The following is a 20,879-nucleotide window of genomic DNA, read 5'->3' as shown; positions in this document are numbered from 1 at the left end:
TGTCTCCTTCTCTCTCTGCCCCTCCCCCGCTCATGCTCTGTCTCTCTCTCTCTCTCTCTCTCTCTGTCTCTGTCTCTGTCAAAAATAAATAAACATTAAAAAATTATTATCTTTTTAGATTAAGTCTTTATTTATTTTTAGAACAGTTTAGGGTCCATAGGAAAGTTGAATGGAAATTACACAGGTTTCTCATATACTTCCTGATCCCACATATGAATTGTCCCCCCAGTAACATCCCCCCAGAGTAGTACATTTATTATAGTTGATGAACCTACAGTGACATATCATGATCACCCAATGTTCACAGAATACATTATGGCTCACTCTTGGTGCTGTATATTCTATGAGTTTAGACAAATGAATAATGACATATATTTATCAATGCAATATTATACAGAGTATTTTTACTGCTGTAAAAATCCTCTGGACTCCACCTATTCATCTCTCTTGCTCCCTGCCCCTGTACCCCTGATCTTTTCACTACCTTCATGGTTTTGTCTTTTCCAGAATGCCAAATAGTTGAAATCCTACTGTGTGTAACTTTTTCACATTGGCTTCTTTCACCTAGTGATATGCATTTAAGTTTCCTCCATGTCTTTTCACGGCTCTATAGCTCATTTCTCTTTAGTGCTGAACAATATTCCATTGTCTGGATGTACTACAGCTTATTTATCCTTTCACCTACAAAAGGACATTTTAGTTGCTCCCAAGCTCTGGCAATTATGAATAAATCTGCTGTAGACATCCATGTGGATGTGTGGGTGTATGTTTTCAGTTTCTTCGGGTAAATACCAAGGAGCACAATGGCTGGATCATGTGGAAAGAGTATGTTTGGTTTTGTAAGAAATCACTGAACCATCTTCCAAAGTGGCTGTACCATTCTGCATTCCCATCAGTAATGAATGGGGGTTCCTGTTGCTCACATCGTTGCCTGCATTTGATGTTGTCAGTAGTCCAGATTTGGGCCATCCTAACAGGTGTGTATTGATATTTCATTGTTGCTTGAATTTCATTTCCCTGATGATATATGATGCGGAGCATCTTTGCATATGTTGTTTGCTATCTGAGCCATCATTTGTTGGAACAGTGCTTCTTTTCCATCCTCCTGTTCTTTCTAGCTGGGACTCCTTTATTTTATTTAAAAATTTTTCCTCCAGGTTTATTGAGGTATAATTTACAAATAAAATAGTATGTTTTAAAAAATATATGATGTGGTGATTTTATATTGCTTACATTGTAAAATGATCACTGCAATCAAATTAATGAACACATCCATCACCTCACTTAGTTACTTTTTTACAGTTATTTGGGTGGTGAAAACACTTAAGATCTAGTCTCTTAACAAATTTTGTGTTATAGAGTACAGTATTAAGTAGAATGACCATGCTGTATGTTAGATCCCCAGAACCTGGGACTCCTTTTTAACTTTTTTTTTTTTTTTGAGAGAGAATGAGAGCACATGAACTGGAGAGAGGGGCAGAGGGAGAGAGAGAGACAATCTTAAGCAGACCCTATGCTCAGCATGGAGCCTGATGCAAGGCTTGATCCCATCACCCTGCGATCATGACCTGAGCTGAAATCAAAAGTTGGATGCTTAGCCAACTGAGCCACCGAGGCACCCCTCTGGGACTCCTTTTAAATGTGCATTTGACCTTCTTATACTATCCTCTGTAACTCCTAAATCTTGATCATAATTTACACATTTTTAAAATCTCTCTCCATTTTCTGCGCTTTCCTCAGTCCTAACTTCTAGTTCAATAGTTTTCTCTTCAGCTGTACAGAATCTGATCTTGAAACTATCCATGGACATTTAGGCTCTTTCCATAATTTGGCTATTGTTGAAAGTGCTGCTTATAAACATTGGGGTACAAGTGCCCCTATGCATCAGCACTCCTGTATCCCTTGGGTAAATTCCTAGCAGTGCTATTGCTGGGTCATAGGGTAGATCTATTTTTAGTTTTTGAGGAACCTCCACACTGTTTTCCATCACCTGAGGAATGGATAAAGAAATTGTGGTTTATATACACAATGGAATACTATGTGGCAATGAGAAAGAATGAAATATGGCCTTTTGAGGCAACGTGGATGGAACTGGAGAGTGTTATGCTAAGTGAAATAAGTCATACGGAGAAAGACAGATACCATATGTTTTCACTCTTATGTGGATCCTGAGAAACTTAACAGAAGACCATGGGGGAGGGGAATAAAAAAAAAGAGGTTAGAGAGGGAGGGAGCCAAAACATAAGAGACTCTTAAAAACTGAGAACAAACTGAGGGTTGGTGGGGGGGGGGGGGGGGGGAGGGTGGGTGATGGGTATTGAGGAGGGCACCTGTTGGGATGAGCACTGGGTGTTGTCTGGAAACCAATTTGACAATAAATTTCATATTTTAAAAATAAATAAATAAATAAATAAAGCAGATATATAAAAGAAAAAAAAACTCTCCATGGAGTTTCTAATTTTAATGAATACATTTTAATTCAAAAAGTTCTGTTTTTAAAGGTACTTTTCAGGGGTGCCTGGGTGACTCAGTCAATTGAGTGTCCAGCTCTTGATTTCTACTCAGGTCATGATCCAAGGGTTGTGGGATCAAGCCCTACATCAGGCTCCACCTTGAGCATGGGGCCTGCTTAAGGTTCTCTCTCTCTCTCTCTCTCTCTCTGTCTCTCTCCCCTTCTTTCTCTCCCTCTGTCCATCTCCCCTGCTAGCACTCTTTCTCTCTCTAAAAAAATTTAAAATTAAAAAAGATACTTTTCATAGGGTCTTATACATTTTATAGTGTCAATTTCTTTACTTCTTGAATAATTTTTAAAAATGTGCTTTATAGATTTTGTCATATAATTCTATTACCTGAAATTTTGTTGTTGTTTAGTTTTGTGGCTTCGTTGGTTCCCAATTTCTGGTGTATTGTTTCCTTGTGGTTTATTAATTTGGGATTATGAGCTCACCATTTGTGAGACGTTACCTGTAGAACTTCTATAAAGGCTTGTATGAGAATCTGCCATTTTGGAGATGTTTGTGAGGACTGAGTTAGGATAGATGTTTTAGAGAAGTTTATTTTTGGCACTTCCTGTTATCTCAGGGTTATTTATTATCCTCTTAGAATTAATTTTTGGCTAAATTTATTGGCTTTGGGGTTCATAGATCTTAGGAAGTCTAAATTTGTAATGGAAATCCACATGAATATCCAAGACACGCACATACACACACTCATACACACCCATATATACATACACGTATATACATACATACAATCTTCTCTGAGTTTAGAAATAAGAAAATATATCTTGCTAAAATTATATGTGAATTATAGGAAAATGTATTCTGAACATATAAAGCTCTCCTAGATGAGTGAAATTTTGAGAGTAAGATGAATCTACTGCTTGTTGAGTAATTAACACATTTCAGGCTATGTGCTAGAATATGTATCTGTTCATTTAAAGCTTTCAGTAATTTTGTGAGATAGTCATTATTTTTCCTATTTTAAAGATAAGTAAACTGAGGAGAAATAGTGGCAGGCTATTTTACTCAAATGTCACCTTTTATGAGGACTTTCATTGCCATTTTCTCTCCTCTGGCAATAAGTTATCCACTTCCCTTATTTATTCATTTTTTCCTGCAGAATTTCTCACCCTCTAGCACACTATAGATTCTGCTCATTTTCCTCTATTAGTGTTTCTCCTGCCAACCCCCAAGAATGTAAGCTCCATTAAGACGGGCACAACTTTCTGGTCCATGTGTTCACTGCTGACTTCTGTTACCTAGAATTGCCTGGCATAATGGCACCCAATTTATATTTGTGAATGAATGAACAACTCAAGTGAGATGCTGGGTGCTTTTGCCTATGCCCCATTCTACTTTTGTGCTTTAATTTATGAATCTGTAGCAACTGTTTTATCTTGGGTTTCTTAAAGGCCTTTAAAAATTAATGGGTTTATTCTTTTAACTTAGTTGTTCCAAGGAGGTGAGGTTGTCAAATGAATTAATTCCAACATAACAAGGTGTTTATGTGTATGCACATGTCTGCAAAAGCATGCACTTATGAATAAATAATGCTTGACCTCTAACAAAGCCTATCTGACTGCATTTGGCAGTCTGCAACAACTGTTCAGTTATGTTTCTAGTATGATTTGTTGCTATAGGATCGTGGCCAGATGATTAGACCTCCTACCATTGACTTAGGGTACTTACAGCTGGCTGAGAGCATAAAAGTGAACTTAGTCTGCTTCCTGATGTGCTCAACAGAAGAGCCCATCTCACTTTGGGCCTCACTCTGGCCTTATATCCCCTCTTCAAATACTGCCTACCCCAGGAGAGAGAGAGAGAAAGACAGACAGACATAAAGCCAGGAATATTAAGAGTAAGGATGGAAATGAGGAAGCAAAGAAGCAGATTTTGAGAGAGGTAAGGAGGGATGTGTGTGTGTAGGTGTAGTGAGTGAGAGAGCAAAGAGAAAAAGAACAATGAATGTCAGCAAAAGTTTGACAGAGGAAAAAAGGAAGAGAAGTAGAAAGAAAAAGATATTGTGGTAAAAAGGAGTGTCCTGTGGATAAAGTGATAAGACCGATGCATCCATGGGACTTAATCTCTGACAACTCTAAAGCAGTCCCCCGGTTGTCTGGCCAAGCATATTTTATTGGAATGTGAATTACCTGTTCTTGAAGATGACCTTGTCAGACAGCATTGTGGCAGCTTCAGGTAGCTGCACAAGGCCTATTTGCTGACTGAATAAATGAATGGCAATAGAAATTTAGATGTATATTTCCTAAAGTGATTCACTTCCTTAAAAAAACTATTATTTTAGAAGCATACATTATGTCCAACTGTTTTCTTATTAGCTGACAAAGAGCATGGCAGGACTCCAAAGATGGCCATGATCCACAGTGAACGAGCAAAGGGCAGGGCTAATGGCTGGAGAGACATGGTTGTGAATCTAAATCAAACTCCATGCATGGTGGGTTTAGACTTAGTCCCTATGCAGGACAAAAGTTTGAGGCTTTTCTTTATTTTAAACAATAATATAAAAGAGGTGGAAATGAAAAATTCAAATCAAGGGAGGAATGAAGCATTTTTTTTTAAATTTCATTTTTAAGTAATCTCTACACCCAATGTGGGGCTCAAACCTACAACCCCAAGATCAAGAGTTACACACTCTACCAACTGAGCCAGCCAGGTGCCCCAGGAACCAAGCATTTTTAAGGGAAAATATAAGCCACTGAAGAGTGGAAAACTAAGACAAAAAGGATTTGCTGTTTACAAAGCAGCAAAAGGATACAACCCTTGATCTCTAAGGCTACTGCCAGCTACATAAAAACAGGAAAGGTAAATCAATTAATATCACTGGTTCAGTCTCTATGATGGTTATCATGTGATCTGAGGTTTCCACCCTACCCCATCCAATGCCTCTTCAGTGATGTGCATAAAACTTTTCCTTAAGATCCCTTTCTCGATTCCATACTTTCAGTGGACATGTCTGCACATTCTGATCCTGTCCAATAAAATAAAGAAAAGAAAGAAGTTTATGTAAGCATAGGTCCTGGACTGAAAATAGAGGAATTGAGCAGAAATTTATATAGGGAGCCACTAGAATCGTCCTCTCCCCTCTCTAGCCTGGGCCACTTATGGAGTTTAAGTTTATGGGATTTTCTCTTAAAAATCTTCCAAACAAATGATTTTGGTGGGTTTCAAACCCATTTGCTAAACATGTAAAAATGCATCACTTTTGGATGAGCCTGAGAGAATAGCTGATTCTCATTAGGGAGGTTAGAAATTTCAACAAAAGTTGTATGGTGGAGAAGATTAAAAAGTGTCAAGATATGATAAGAACTATCAAAATAAGCCCCTTCTATATTTAGTTATTTATGTATTTAGATTTGTTTTTATATTTTATTTTTTTAGAGAGAGCGCGAGCAGGGGAAGCGTAGGGGGTGGGGGCAGAGGATCTGAAGTGGGCTCTGACAGCACAGAGCCCGATGCGGGGCTCAAACTCATGAACCGTGAGATGATGACCTGAGCCAAACTTGGATGGTCAACCTGCTGAACCACCCAGGCACCCCTCTTTATGTTTATTTTTACGTGAGCTTTAAAAATTAATTTACTTATCTATGACAGCCATGGAGAGATTGAAGCCTGGGAGGGATTTAAGGAGGACAAAGAACAGGAAGCCAAGAATAAACCCCCAGAAACTTATTTATAAGTTTATGGGGGCAGGTGGAGGAAGAGGAAACTCATAAAGATGTGAGAAGGGAGAGCCAGTGGAGTAGTGTAGAATAGGAAAGAATGATGTCCTTCCTTCTAAGAAAGGAATTTGGAGGAGGAAGTGGTTGTCAGTGACAAATTCTTCAGAGAGATGAAATAGTTAAAGAAAGGAAACTGTCCATTGGGCTGTTATCATTAAGACCTCAAGGAGCAGTGCCTTCACGGTGTGGTGAGGGTAGAGGCATTCTGTTGTTGAGAAGTCAAAGCACCGGTGACAAAGAGTTTACCATCCTTTCTAAATGTTTAGTCATAAAGAGAAGGCAAAAACAGACAGATGCTAGTGTCGGTCTTAGATATGAGAAATTGGAGCATTGTGAGCTGAACAGAAAGGGCCAGTGGAGAAGAGAGGTTGATGATAAAGGGAGGGAGTTCAAGGCTGATGGTGCACGGTTTGAGGCAGAGATCAATCCTGGGTCAAGAACCACGTGTTGTATTTTGGTTCTGTGGGGAAATTGGGTATGCTGTTATGTCTTTACCCTAACAACACTTTACCCCCAGTATATGGGGTAAAATCCCAGTCATAAGTGCTTGACATACCTGTGCATTTATGTGTTTTCCAAAATAATGTAGGGGATAGTAGACCCATTTATACACTTACATGAAGAGACCAGCTTATGACTTGTAGTCAATTAAAATGGTTACTTGTTAATTACATCACTGTCTGCATTCCTAGATTTTTCTAGCATTAGGTCACCTAATTTTTAAGTTGTACTCACTGCTACACTGTTGTACTCTTCCACGTCTTAGGAAAGAGTCACTGTCTGAGGCTTTGCCTCAGTGTTCTTTCCATAAGAGAATGGGGGCCCTGTAAGCTTTCGCCAGAAGAGGATTTCTGAACATCGCACTGACCCACGCATTGATTCTTTCTGAGACCTTGTAATATCCCAGGGAAACTGAGAATTGGATAATCCTTGAATTTTATGTAAACTTTTGGATTTTTAATCCACATGGACCTTCAGGAAGAGGTTTAATCCACATTATAGATCTTCCCCAAAATGGGATAGGCCATCAGTTTGTGTGATGGTCCTAAGGAAGCCCAGTTATAGAGAATGGAAGAGATTTAAAGGCATTTGTCTGAGAACTTATAAGTAGTTGATGACTGAATTGGAACTATGGCACCAGCTTTCTGGTTTTGACTCTGTATTTCTTTGTCCTAAATATATACTGTCTGTAGCAGGAAAGTATATAATAGCTTCCATTGCAAATCATTACTGAATCAAATACTCTAACGTCATGAATTCAGAAAATCAGGAAACAGGTGAAAGTTTTATGGGGTCCCAGGCAGTCCAGAAATAATTTCTTTTTGTATCCAAACTAGTTGTGAGTTTATGACTCAAAACAGTTATGCTTTTTTCAGGTCCTAGCGATAAGCAGTGTCACCATGGACTGGGGCCAGACCGTTGAGATGGCATGAGATACCCATCCCTGGATCCGCAATTTTGTCAGGTGGCCTTATTGTTTTTTATTTATTTGTAATTGATTTCTTCCATATGTGTCACGTGGAGAGTATCCTGAAGACTATTCTAAATGAAATACATTTCGTATAGGTTTCAATCAGCTTATAGGGCTTTAGGAAGTGTACCTCAAGGACTTTAAGGTCTCCTACTGAAAAACCATTTAAGAGAATACTCAAAACAACAACAACAACAACAACAACAACAACAATAGCAACAACAACAACAAAGAATATTCTGATTACATTTTATGTTTCTGGTTCAGAAATAAACATTATCTTTATTAGAAATGCATCTTCTGTCTTTCATAGACAGGCTATCAGACAACTGACATATAAACAGATTAATATAAGGAGAAATCTTTACAATCACTCTTTCTTTTTCTTTTTCAGGAAATAAGAAAATACAAATATTTATCTTCCATGCTTTGTTTCTTGAGTAAAGTTACCTAAGGCTATTTATTAAATAGAACCATACGCCCATTTATGCTACATTGAAAAACTAAAAAGAAATATGTCTTACGTGTATCCCTTGTTACTTTTGGAAGATCCATTTACTTCAGACCTCCCTTGGGGGCATATGTAAAATTATAGGGAGCATATGATTGGTGACACTTCACCAGTTTTCATTTCTATCATGTACATTCTCTGGATCTTTGCATTGCTTGCCAACTCGAGAATGGTAAAGCAGAGTGAAGAATCATATTGGGTGAGATAAATTCTTGAAAATGTAGCATGAGTATCTGCATAGCAAGTTACCAAATACTCATTTGATCTGGCACCGAGGTCACCCTTAAGAGAAAAACATTGGGGTGATGGCTCTGCTTTTGTGGCTCTCTGATGCTGTAGAGACCAGGCCGGATGGAGCTGAGGATTTGAGGCACATGGTGAGGTGTGAAACTACTACCTGTGAGCTAAAGCTCAGCTATGTGTAACCCCACTTAGAGCTCCTGGTCACCAGGGTCTATTTCAGCAACCGCAGTGGGCATAAACTATTTTAATTTTGATTACAAATAAACCTTAAGAATGAAACAAAGTGATGTAAGTAAGCTTAGCTATGTCTAACGCAGATAAACCACGTACCCCCTTTTGGTACGCTCATCTGAGGTTCCATATTCATTTCTTAGAATATATTTTTTTTAAGTTTCAATACCAGATGTCAGTAATACACAGGCACATGATGGAGATGGGGATTGGGTAATTTGCCCTCATTCTCTCTTACTCAAAGATAGCACAGTCTATGGCCTCTTATGTTCTCAAGTCATGTTTATTTGCTGTTTATGTTGTCATGGGAAGTGGTTAAAGAACAGAAGTAGTATTTCCATATCCACACAGAAGCATCGGGTTTAGAAAACAAGTCTAACAATGCCAAAGACCTCACTCAATCCAGATAAAAGACTGTTATTTGCTAAAATTAAACATTTCTTACAGGTTTCTATTTATGTAGCAGTGCAGAATAAGGCCGTAAATCACTAAGCTATTAGAATTCAATTCTATACTATCCATTAGCATGCTGCTAACCAATATATAGCTTCCATTTTTTCTGTGAAAACTTCCCCGATGCACCTGACCTTGTATTTCTCATGTGTACTACTTAACAGTAAGAGCTCATTCACAAACACAGGTCCCAGATGCTTGGTTCATGGCCCACCCCTCATGCTTTTCAAGAGAGGGAGACACACATTTGTGCTAAGATTGCAATACCCTGGGCTCAGGGTCTAGTCCTTATTTATGTTCCTGATGTTGGGAAATGTATTAGGAAATAAATCATCTGATGATCAAGGACTGGCAGAGGGCGTTTAATAAAATGTCAGCAAATTCAGGAAACATGTCAGGAAGTAACTCATCATACTGAGGAGACAAGATGGAGAAAAGTTTGAAACCATAAGGAAAAGGGCAGCCTACTTAATGGGGAGGAACATTATCTGCAGAATCCTCAGAAAGATTTCACTGATGCAAAAGATATTTCACTTGGTTGAAACGATGGTTTTAGTCACTATTAAGCAATAACAAGTAAATTACCAGAACTTCCGTGACACATGAACTCTGGGATTCTTTCCTGGATGCTATTAGATGATAGGAGGTAATCTGGAGTTCTTGGTCAGCTGCTTAGATTCTGCTCATTAAAGGAACTCAGAATGAAGAGAGCAGTAAAGACATTCAGTTATTGCCTCATGCTTTGGAAAAAGGGGTAAGAGAAAAACGTAAGATGTGCTTGTTGACTGAGGTGCTGTGTTTCCTGGCTATACTCTCTCTCAGGAGAAACATGGTAATAGTCAATAAACAGGCTCTGTAGTCTCTTTCAAACATAAAATAAACTATGGACAAATGCAAAATATAACTTTATTTACCTGATTGTTTTTCACATATGAGCTTTCATGGTAACGACACATCCAGGCCTTCACAAGTAAGTACTTTACATTTTCAAAACTCAAGTCCAAACTTACTGGCCTTTTTGAGTGAAATCTCTGAGTAAGCAAACGGACCCAATCAAACCACTATTCTTAAACCCCTTTAACACGTCTCATCTGTGTGTTTTATGAAGACAGAACTTCCTAGCCGTAGGGATGCTACTTTAAAGAAATTACCCATGAAAGAGATTAAAATGTAGTTTTGGCCGCTGGGGTGTCCAATTTTTCTTCGTGGCCTGGGCAATCTCGAGAAAAATAATCTTGTTTGCGATCTCAACTCTGCTGACACTAAATAGCAGCCAAGAGGGTGAATGGTACTAGGCTTAGTCTCTGTCTCTCTGCCGTTTTGTTGGCTGCAACAACCTCGTGTAAAGATGTGCTTTCTAAGTTTCTACGCCACCGGCGTAGAGGGCGAGGCTGGAGGCGGGCGAACATCTCAGAAATCCCTTGCCCTCAGTTCAGCAGGATGCCGATGATTTCCTTTGACGTGGAAAAAGCAAAGAGAGAGATGTGAGGTTTACGTGACGATGGCCACCCTGGAATGAGGTGTCATGAATGTTTTTATTTTATGGATGGTGCAATTCAACTCAGAAGCAGACATGCAGTGCCAATGTGCGGGGCGTTCCCTTGCAGGGGGGTAGTGTCGACTAGCTGCGGATCAACGGCCCATCAGCCTACTATGTGTGGTTTCGCTAGTGCATTTCCGAAATGCCGAGAGCGAGCAGAACCCACAGGTACAGTTCTTCGCACGGCTAAGTAGAACAACTGCCATCGGAACGCAGTGCCAGAAGTCACTCTGCTGTGCTCTCTGTGCAGAAAGGTTTGCTGTTGGGAGAGATGAAAAGCACTGCAGGTAGCATGTTCCGAACGCTGTCCTTTTCTTACAGGTAGTCCCCTGGAAGTCCGGGGGTCCAAAACCATTGCTAGGAAATTGGCTTCACTATACCATCCCCGAGGGTTATCTTGTTCAAAACGCCAAGTTTAAGTGCGGAGGAGTCATCCGTCCACACAATGGATGTCGAGAGACTTTCTTTCTTCGTTTTGAAAATGGATTTCCTCCGATGTTTGTGCAGCAGCTGTTTCAGCTTGTCTTTGAAAAAGCTGGTTGTGAGAGTGTAGAGGATGGGGTTCAAGGCACTGTTTACTGGAAGGAAGAAAATGACTATCCAGGAGGTGATTGTGCCTGGAGAGGGAAAGGAAATGTGGGAAATGTCATGAAGCGGAGATTTTAAACAGACGCAAATAGCACATAACGGTTTGTAGTCAATGTTCCTTTGGGGAGGGCTTCCTATGACAGTTTTCTTTCACCATATTGAGATCCTCTCTGTTGGAGGAGCAGAGGACCTATGAATTCAAGGTCCTACCATTCAGAAATTTTTGAATTTCAGTAACTACTTGGTAGGTTGTTGGGAGGCCAACTGAGAGGAAATATATTAAAAAAAAACACTTCATAGATGTAAGTGTATATATATGTGTGTGTGTGTATATATATATATATATATATATATGATGTATTTTTCTTGTCGTTATTGCTTTTCTTTATAGATATGTAAGAAAATGACAAAATACTTCTTAATCAATAGATCAGTGTTCAGGAAATATCTGGTCCGGTCTCAGATGGGACCTCGGTCTTAACTTCGCTCCTCAAGGCCTAACTGTCCCGCCCTCGTATTCCAACCATCCTTTTCAGAGTGGAGGCTGAAGATGTGACGAGCAAAGGAGAATACATCTTCCAACTCAATCAATCCTTCTGTGTGAAGCCTTACAGACGCTCATTAGAATACGGAGGGAAAGACGCCACAAAACTTAATTGTGAGTAGACGTTTGTGATGATTGTGCCCTTTCTGAATACATCACGCACTTGGTGAGGATGAAGTGTGTTTTCCCCCTTGCACGCAGCCTGCTCTCAGGGTCATTGAGCTACGGGACCGTGGGCAAATCACCTAAGCTCCCTGGACCTCAACTACCCTACCTGTGAAAGGGGCTGATGATAACTTACTTGATCGAAGTCGGGGGCTGGGTGGGCCATGGTCGGCAGCTCTGCTGACGTCCCTCTTCAGCACTAACACCTGCAATTCTGCGACCCCACCACACTAGTCTGCCTCCTCTTACACCTTCAAAAGTGTAAAGAACTCCCAGCTCAGGTGAAGAGCCGGAGGGTAAGGCCAAGGATACATTCCCTGTCACTCTCCCTTGTCTCCTTCTCTTCCCTCCCCATCTCACAATTTTCTTATCCTTTAGACATTGTTCTTTGTTCTTCTTTGCCCTGCTTTGTTCCTTCCATCCTTTCTGTCCTTCTTCTCTTTCTTTTCCATTTCTTCTGACTGCTTATCTGACCTCCCCTCCTGTTTTTCCTGCTTTCCTGTTATCTCCTCCCTTCTCTTTTTTTTCTGTATTTGCCTTCCTCTTTTCCTATCCCATCTTCTCTTTCTTGTCCTTATTTATTTTTTTGAACTGGAAAGAATATGGAAGAAAAATAGCTATATTTAGCATAACTCAGATTTATTAAGGTTCATAATACTACATTACGTGTCTTAATTTTTTAAAATTAGATAGTATGGACAGTGCAGTGATTGAAATCAAAACAAAACCAAAAAAAAAAAAAAAAAACAAGTGCTTTTTGTCTGTTGTGTTCCCAGAGGAAATTGTGACCAGGAATGAGACTTCCCATCCAGTCTCAGGGTGACTCACTAATGTAAGGTCAGCAGGTGACTTCTGAGAAAGGAGGGCTAAAGCTGGCTTATCTTTTGGGCTGACCGCATGTACTGTCAGTGACATGCCATGGTGGGGCACACCCCAGAGTTCTTGGAGGAAGAGGACAGGATGGGTTTAAGTCAATGAGGTCCAGCCATTTCCTACAACACTTGGGAGTCACACAAGCAAGAAGGGGCTTAGTCAAATGCGGGTCAAGACTACTCTGTTAGGTCCAACCAGGTGTTCAAGACAGACCTCAAAGGATTGAGCTATAAATGTAGAGAAAGACTGATGTGTGGGCAAATAAGTTTGTCACAAAACATTTTTTTTTCCCATTCTAGTTTCCTATCATGATCTGGAATGTTGTAGGCTCTCCAAGGATGATGGCTACTCCTGTGGCTCTCAGATACCAAAGCATCTTGATCACCAGACCTCCCCTGACTCTAAATCAGACAGTGTTACGGGCTGAATTGTGTGCTCCAAAATTCATGTATTGGACCTCAGAATGTGACTGCATTTGGAGACGGCCTTCTAAAGTTGCCATTAAGTTAAAATAATTTAGATTGGTCCTCATTCCAATCTAACAGATGTTCCTAGAAGAGGGAAACTTTCATACACATAGAGATACTATGGGTGCATGCACAGAGGAAAGACCACATGAGGATAGGGTGAGAAGGCAGGAGGGCCAAGGAGGGAGGCTGCAGCGGAAATCTGCTGACACTTTATTCTGGACTTCCAGCTCTCCAGAACTGTGAAAAAATAAATTTCTATTGCTTAAGCCACCCAGTTTGTGTTACTCTGTTATGGCAGTCCAAGCAGAGTAATACAGAGGAAAAGCCTCAAGGAGTTGACAGGCTCACAGAATATGAAAACTGGAAAGAATTTGAGAGGCCATATGAAAACAATCTCGGTGAGGTGAGGTGATCTGCCGCCAGTTCCTCAACTGGTCAGCGGCGGGATCAGGACAGAAACCCAGGACTCCTGCCCCACTTGGTCCTTCTATCACCACACAAGGCTGCCTCCTCCCACATCAAAAACAAGCAAGTGCCTGGGGTGGGCGAGGGCAACAAAAGGCGTGGAAAGAGAAGTTTGGGAGGTTGATGAGACAGTCCCCTCCCACCCTGTTCCACCACTCTCGGACCAGCTCAGCATCTTTAATTAAAGAAACATTTATTAAATAACATTATGCAAAAAAAAAAAAAAAAACCACTTGTGGAAAGATAAACAACATATGGTCCCTATCGTCCTGAAGCTTATAATCTGAAGGGAGCAATGAACACATAAAAAAAAAAAAATAACACCGGTGGGAGGCAGCTCGGATGAGGTTAATAAGTGAAGTGCAAACAAAATGTCACAGACATTTAAGCAGTTGGGTTAGATGGGTGTGAGTTGGAGAGAGACCTAGAATGGTACCATGGGAGAGGGAGTATTTGGATTGAATCTTGAAGGATGAGCAGAGGTATTTAGGAAGCTAGAGTCCTACAGGTTGAGAATATAATCCAGGTGGAGGAAACATCTTCAGCAATGTCAAGACATCAAAAAGGTACAGAAGGGAAAAAATCCTAATAATTCGAATGGATTATTAAGTCCCAGGAAGGAGTTCACATAAAATCCTACCTAATGAAAGTGTTTTTTCTCTGGTTGAACTAGGGGTGTGGGTGGGAGACCCCATTCCAACAAACATCTAACACTCTAGAGTGGAGCCTGGATGACAGAATACACGAGGACGGGGTAGGAGGTGATTTTTAATGCCGATCCCAGCACTTGGATTTTATTCCATGAGCAATGGAGGCCCACGGACACTTTAGTCCTGTTGAATTCGGAATGCAAGGATGTAAAAATAGAACTGTCCAGGACGCTGTCGCATACTGGATGGTTCATCAAGTTCCTCAGCGGTGACCATTAATATTTAAGTAATTCTGCTCCTCACTCACATGCAGCTGAGTCTCGCCAAGCAATGGCACATGCATTCTTAAAGCATCTGCTCTCGCCACTCAGTGAAAGTTCCCAAGTAGTCAGCCGTGATGTCTCTCTCGATCTGCACTTTCACACCTAGCGTCTGCCTTGTGATCAGTCTAAACTGACAGGTTAAGCGGAAGCTGTGGGTGTTGTGTGCCGTTTCGCAGTGAGGCACTTGACAAGACCTCCCATGACTGCCATGCACACGCCAGAGGGACAGAAATCATTACAGCTGCTTGTTTCCTGGACATTCATCACTCTTTTATAAGCGCTTCCGAAGCGTCCACCCCATGCTTGACCCTGGGGTGCCAAGATGAACAGATACAATTCTGCCCCGGATGAGCACCCCCCCCCCCCCCAAGTAGAAACCCCGTGTCCCTGGGAGTCAGGCCAAAGCTCAGGTGGCCCCTCGATGACTGTGATTTCTAAGTCCCGGAAAGGGGTTCGCATAAAAACCTAACTAATGAAAGGTTTTTTTTTCCCTCTGGTTGAACTAGGGTGTGGGTGGGAGACCCCATTCCACCAAACATCTAACACCCTAGAGCGGAGCCTAGAGTGACAACCATACGGCAAGGACCGTGAAATAAACTGGTGGTTCTTAAGGAGGGGTGTGTGCCTCAGAATCACGTGGGCACATGGAGAACTTTTCCAAAATACCTGCGTGTAGCTCTTTGTCCCTGTAGATGAAATCCAGAAGCCCAGAGTGGAACCTGGCCTTTTTGTGTATATTTTGATTTTGTATGTGTACTCTTGGTTAAGAGCCACTGTCTAGCTCAGATAGAAACGAGACGCTAAGTGTTCGTTTTTTTTCTCAGTCCCGTTTCCTTATCATCCTTGTCTGGATTGCACCACTACCCAGTTACTGTCTTAGAATACAGACTATAAAATATTAAGGAAAATAATAGTCGTTTGTAGGTGTTTACGGAGAATTTACTATATGTCAGGCACTGTATTCTGGTCTTGCCAAGGGGCTAAAGAAAGCACAATGTACTTGGGAATAATAGAAGGGACTGACCTGGTATTTCCACCCGGAAGAGGGAGAGAATTTTAATTACAAATACAGGAATCCAGCAGATGGCATCAGAGAACACTATAAAAAAGAAACGATTTGCAACAGCCACCTCTCTTCCAACATGATTCCTCACTTCCGAAGTCTGCAAGGCAGTTTTTTTAATGGAACAGAACATAATAATATAGGAAAACACAATGATGAGAAAAGCCAGCAAGTTCACACCTGTTGGGAAAAGCACAGCTCTTAACATCTCAGGTGTATAAATCAACAGTAAAAGTGTTGTGTTACATAGATGTTCATTATGGCGCCTCCTTAGGCTGTACTTCCAAGGATATTTTTGTATAGGTCCAGTGGCGATCAGCTAAAAACCCCGAATCCAAGGCTCTCAGCTGCAACAAGCTAAAAGAATGGGGTTTGTCAGATCAAAAAGATACTGGAAACACACAAACCCTTTATAAAGAGTTTCAGGCCTCTGAAATTCAGATCTAGGTGTAGCATGAGGTGAATTTTAGCTTTTTGAAAGCCAGAATAAAGCTATTCTCATTTTTCAGTCCCCGCACATTCAGATCTGAAGGGATTATTGTAATCATCTGATTATCTCAAAAAATAAACATGACCCCATTTCTTTATCTTATAAATAGGAACAAGATGACTTGGAGTATCAAGAAGATAATAGCCTCAAAAACATTATCTCCCATGGTTTTTGGTCTTAAGTAAAAATATTACATAGAACAAGAATGCATTTTTGGGTGTTTTTTTTTTTTTCCAGAGAGCTTACAGTAATTTAAACTAAAATTCAGAACCCTTTAGGCTTGTTTTAGAAGAAAAAAGAGAAGAAAAAATAAAAAAAAATCAACTGTACGAGTGATGTTTTAGGGTCAAATATATTCTCACTATAGGGTCAACTTCTCACTTAACATCACTATCTTATAATGCTGACTTCTTAGTCACTTTGTTATATTCTTGCTGGAATAAAAATACTAAGAGTAATTATCACATTCCTCACTGTGAGCATAAAACATGCATACGATTTCGAAGTTGTTTAAAAAATGTTCATCTGAATCTAGACTATGTGTAAGATGGGTGAAGTCTAGGGGAGAATTGTATAAATTCCCAGTGTTCTGTTGTTTTCATCCAAAACATTTCACATTCCATAGAATCTCATAACAAAGCCATTCAATAGAATTTTATAAAATTGGTTTATCTTAGGCCTCTTGTCAGAAACTTTAGTTAAGAATAACAGGTAATGACTTTTAACGATGATCCTATAATACAAATTGTGAAAACAGACTTACAGGAAGGATTAAAATCGTGTGTTCTGAAAGCACCATAGGGATGTGAGATGTTAGCAATAGGGGAGACCAGATGAGGGGTAAATGGAAGCTACTGTCCTTGCAACGTCTCTCTAAATCTTATTCCATTCTAAAATAAAGAATTGATTTCAAAACTGTGTATTTGTATATTCTTTAAAGAGAAAAAAAGGCTCTAGCACTCTTCTCACAGGTAAGCCAAGTGTATATAGGTGATGATGATGATGAGTGTATGTGTGTGTGTGTGTGTGTGTGTGTGTATGCGTGTGCGTCTCTTGATCAACCTGGAATACATCACAGGTGCTATCTTACCCCACTCTCCTTAACTATAAGATCCAGCTACACCTAACTTCTTGGCCTTTCATCTGGGCCTGTTCCCTGGCTTTGGAGTTCTACCTCCACTATGTTTTTTCCTGGAATAGACTTCACTTGGTTAATCCTTCCTTATCCTTTGGGCCTAAGGATGTGGATTCATTCCTACTGGAAAGCTTTCCCCGGTGCTCAGATTTGGGGCCTCCTAGAACATCCAGTTCTCCTCCTTCGTGGCATTTGTCAGTTTGTGACATAAGAATGTGTTTACTTGTCTTCATCCTCCTTTCTGGTGGTAGGTCTGTGAGGGCTGATCTGTTGTGTCTCCAGTGTCCAAAAGAGTGCCTGGCCTATAGCAGGTGCTTAATAAATCATTGATGAATCAGTGAATGGAATGGAGCGGAATGCGTGTGTGTGTTAGGAGGGGTCTCTATGAAGTGCATCTATGCTAGGAACAGCTTACAACGTCCATGAAAAAATAGCTGTAGAACGGGGTCGTATGTGAAGAGTATTATTAAAATGGTGCTAAGAAGGTATATTTCTCAGAAGAAGAAAAGGAATCCATGAAGAAGAGCTGGACCGGTGGTTAGAGCGATTTTGTGAAGTATCTTAAGTGACTAATGTACACTTGACCTTGGCAGTAGCAGGGAGTCATTGAAGGTCTCAGAGCTGAGGCCTTTTTGATACTCAGGGAGTGAACAGGTTAATAGAAGAGAGAAAGCCCCTGAGGCCAAAAGACTAGTAAGGGCTAATGTATGTAATAAGCCCTTATGTATAAGGCCTTCAGGGTTGAGGTAGTGAGGTTTCACACGAAGGTGATGGTAGGTAGAGACTGGAAGAAATAGAAAGCAGTGGTATATTTTGATGAAAAAAACATTTGATGAGAAAGAAAGGATGATAGAGCTTATCGACCACTTAGGGGAAAAGATGAGAAGGGGGAATTAAGATGAGAACACTGCTCTAAAGAAATGACATGGAAATCGTCTTAATTTTAAACAGCAGGGATACCTATTAGACAAAAACAAATGTTTTTTTTTTTTTTTAACCTTAAAGAGCTCCACTTCTCATTAACTTTTGTTCCAGAGAAGGTAAGATCTTCTTTTCTTAAAAATTAGAGGGAATTAAGAAAAACTGAAAGCAGTTTTATTAAGCACTCTTCCAGTTTTGATTTTAGATCTGCATTTACCAAAGGCAATAAACCTTCTTGGTATTTCCATTCCAATAATCTCCTGTCAGTGAGTTTCCAGAATTTTATTATTATTATTTACTTAACTCATATCTAGATTGTAAAAAAAAAAAAAATGAGTTCAGATAACTTGATGGGGTCACAGGTCAAGGTACTAACCTAGACTTCCTCCAGCTCATAGTCACAATGTGAAAATCAAAGGGTCTTACAGATAATAAAAAATCATCCAGAGATCCTGACAGTATGTTTTTTGTTTCCCATACTAAATCTCTATATAAAAAGTTTAATAAAAACTATACTCAGTAAGAATTTTTCTTTAAAAAAGGACACAGTCTTGAGTATATTCATTTACTTTCTGAAAAGGACAAAAACACTGTTGATGAAATATATGATATTTCTATCAAAATTATGTTGGCCCAGAAAGTGAAAAATATAATTTACCTAGGAAAATTCCAAGAGAATAACCTTTGCTTCCGATATCTTCTGTTTGGTCATAATAAAGTGGGAAACACACGCCATTTTTTCCATAAAAGTTTCCAAAATAATCCTCATTCCAAAACGGAATCACAGCTATTAAAAATCCCATAATCCAGATGCAAATGAGGATGACCGAGGTCTGCCATTTTCCAGGACGAATATTACTGAAGGGAAAGACAATGACCAGAAACTTCTCCAAAGTCAAGTACGTCAGCAGCAGGACGGAGACTTCGGTGGACAGCATGGCCAGGAACCCCATGAGGCGGCACTGTAAACTCTCCATCCACAGTAACGCATACTTCTGATACTGCCCACGGTATTTTATATCAAAAAAGCCAATGAAGAACAAATAAACACCCATCAGGCAATCTGCACCTGTTAAGGAATCAATACATTGTATGTTGATAGTTCCCAACATTTCAGTTTCGGTTTCCTAACTGGGTCTACTTCCTTCATCCTGTATTAAATGAACTAATATAAACACCTACACTACAGCAGTCTCTAAAAGCCAATGGACTTCACAAAAAATGTCCAATTCTAAAATACTCTACTGGGTCTTTGTTTTATAATTTTTAAAAATGGTGGTGTGTGTGAGGGGGTAAGTTTTGTGGGGGAAGCTAGTTTTCAAACAGTAGATAAGTATTACTCGCCTAGTTAACAGAGAGAATAATTTTCTGGGCTCGAGGAGCATGGGTGCTGTTGTAATTGAAGGCAAACTGAGCTTAGTTTGTAACCCACAACCTGCCCTCCATAATCTTCCTGTTGATTCATTAGCTCCCTGTTACCCCATTTCCAAGATATAACCCCCAGCGGTGAATGCTGGATCACTGCAAACTCATGCAATCTAAAACAGAAAGCCAAAGAGAACAGTAGTTCATACTTAGAGAAAAAAAATGCCTAGCTCATCCAATCCGTACTAAGTGCCTTTGTTGAAGGCCAGTATGTATCTAGTGCTCAGGTCACAGAAGACATCCTAAATCCATTTAGGTAGGAAACATACTTACAACAAAGGATTTTGATGGACGTAGCGTGGGTCGTATTTTCAGCTTTAATGAAAGATCTCATGCCAATGACAAAAAGATTTCCAAAGCAGGTTATGAAAGCTATAACCCAGACAAATATTCTGAGGATATTGTTAGCCAAGAGGTCCTCAAATGAAGAAATGCCGTCAGTCAAGGGCATACATATGCGGACATGGGGAGCATAGGAGCAGTATCGAAAGTTTTTGAAATAACTAAATTCAAAGGGAAAAAAAGAGTCACTTTACAGCAATGACAGAGAAACTACAGTTGCCATCCTAGCAGAGCTGCTGCTCTCTCAGGGAGGCAACTTCACTAGGTGTGTTTATCTTTGTTTAGTAATGATTATGCAATTAGAGTGTTTCCTCATTACATATTACGTTACTCTGGGCAGTGTTCTTCTTGGAAAGACAAAGAGCCTAAAGGGCATAGAAATTCTGTGGCTTGACCGAGATGTGTCGGGTGAGGACATGAGAATGTGAAGTCTCCAGGACTCTATTTCTTCCTAATTTCCTGGATTATTCTCTAGGGTGTGGTAAAAAGCAAATTGTCATTGTTACATTGATCTGTAGCAAACACTCAGGGGCTTGGGTCGGGTATGTAAAGGACCTCGCCGAATGCATTCCTGCCTGGTACTCAGTTTAAGTACACTCACTTACCCAGCCTCCTTTCCCCTGACACTGGCAGGAAGGGAGAGTCTCTGAGACTCGGAAACCTCAGACTCACGGGAGCTAGGAGAGGAAGCAGATTTCTCACCAGAGCCTGAAAGGGCTTACGCAGTTTCTAGAGAAA

The 20,879-nt window shown here is 40.2% G+C and overlaps 1 protein-coding gene across 1 annotated transcript in view; it reads right to left on the bottom strand.

Annotated features, from left to right (window-relative positions):
• Positions 1-10,923: 10,923 nt before the first annotated feature.
• Positions 10,924-20,879, bottom strand: part of RXFP2 (relaxin family peptide receptor 2) — a 65,443-nt gene continuing 55,487 nt past the window's right edge. Inside the window, exons 16-19 of the mRNA XM_030309964.1 lie at positions 20,073-20,302; positions 19,033-19,443; positions 15,790-16,008; positions 10,924-11,304 (exon numbers count right to left, since the gene is read on the bottom strand). Of these exons, the coding sequence (XP_030165824.1) occupies positions 11,045-11,304; positions 15,790-16,008; positions 19,033-19,443; positions 20,073-20,302 (1,120 nt within the window). The 3' untranslated portion in view covers positions 10,924-11,044. The remainder of the gene's footprint in view (positions 11,305-15,789; positions 16,009-19,032; positions 19,444-20,072; positions 20,303-20,879) is intronic.

Source organism: Lynx canadensis, chromosome A1 (assembly GCF_007474595.2).
Source record: "Lynx canadensis isolate LIC74 chromosome A1, mLynCan4.pri.v2, whole genome shotgun sequence".
Classification (NCBI taxonomy): Eukaryota; Metazoa; Chordata; class Mammalia; order Carnivora; family Felidae; genus Lynx; species Lynx canadensis.
Note: the sequence above shows the minus strand (reverse complement) of the source record. Positions and strands in the feature narration are given on the sequence as shown.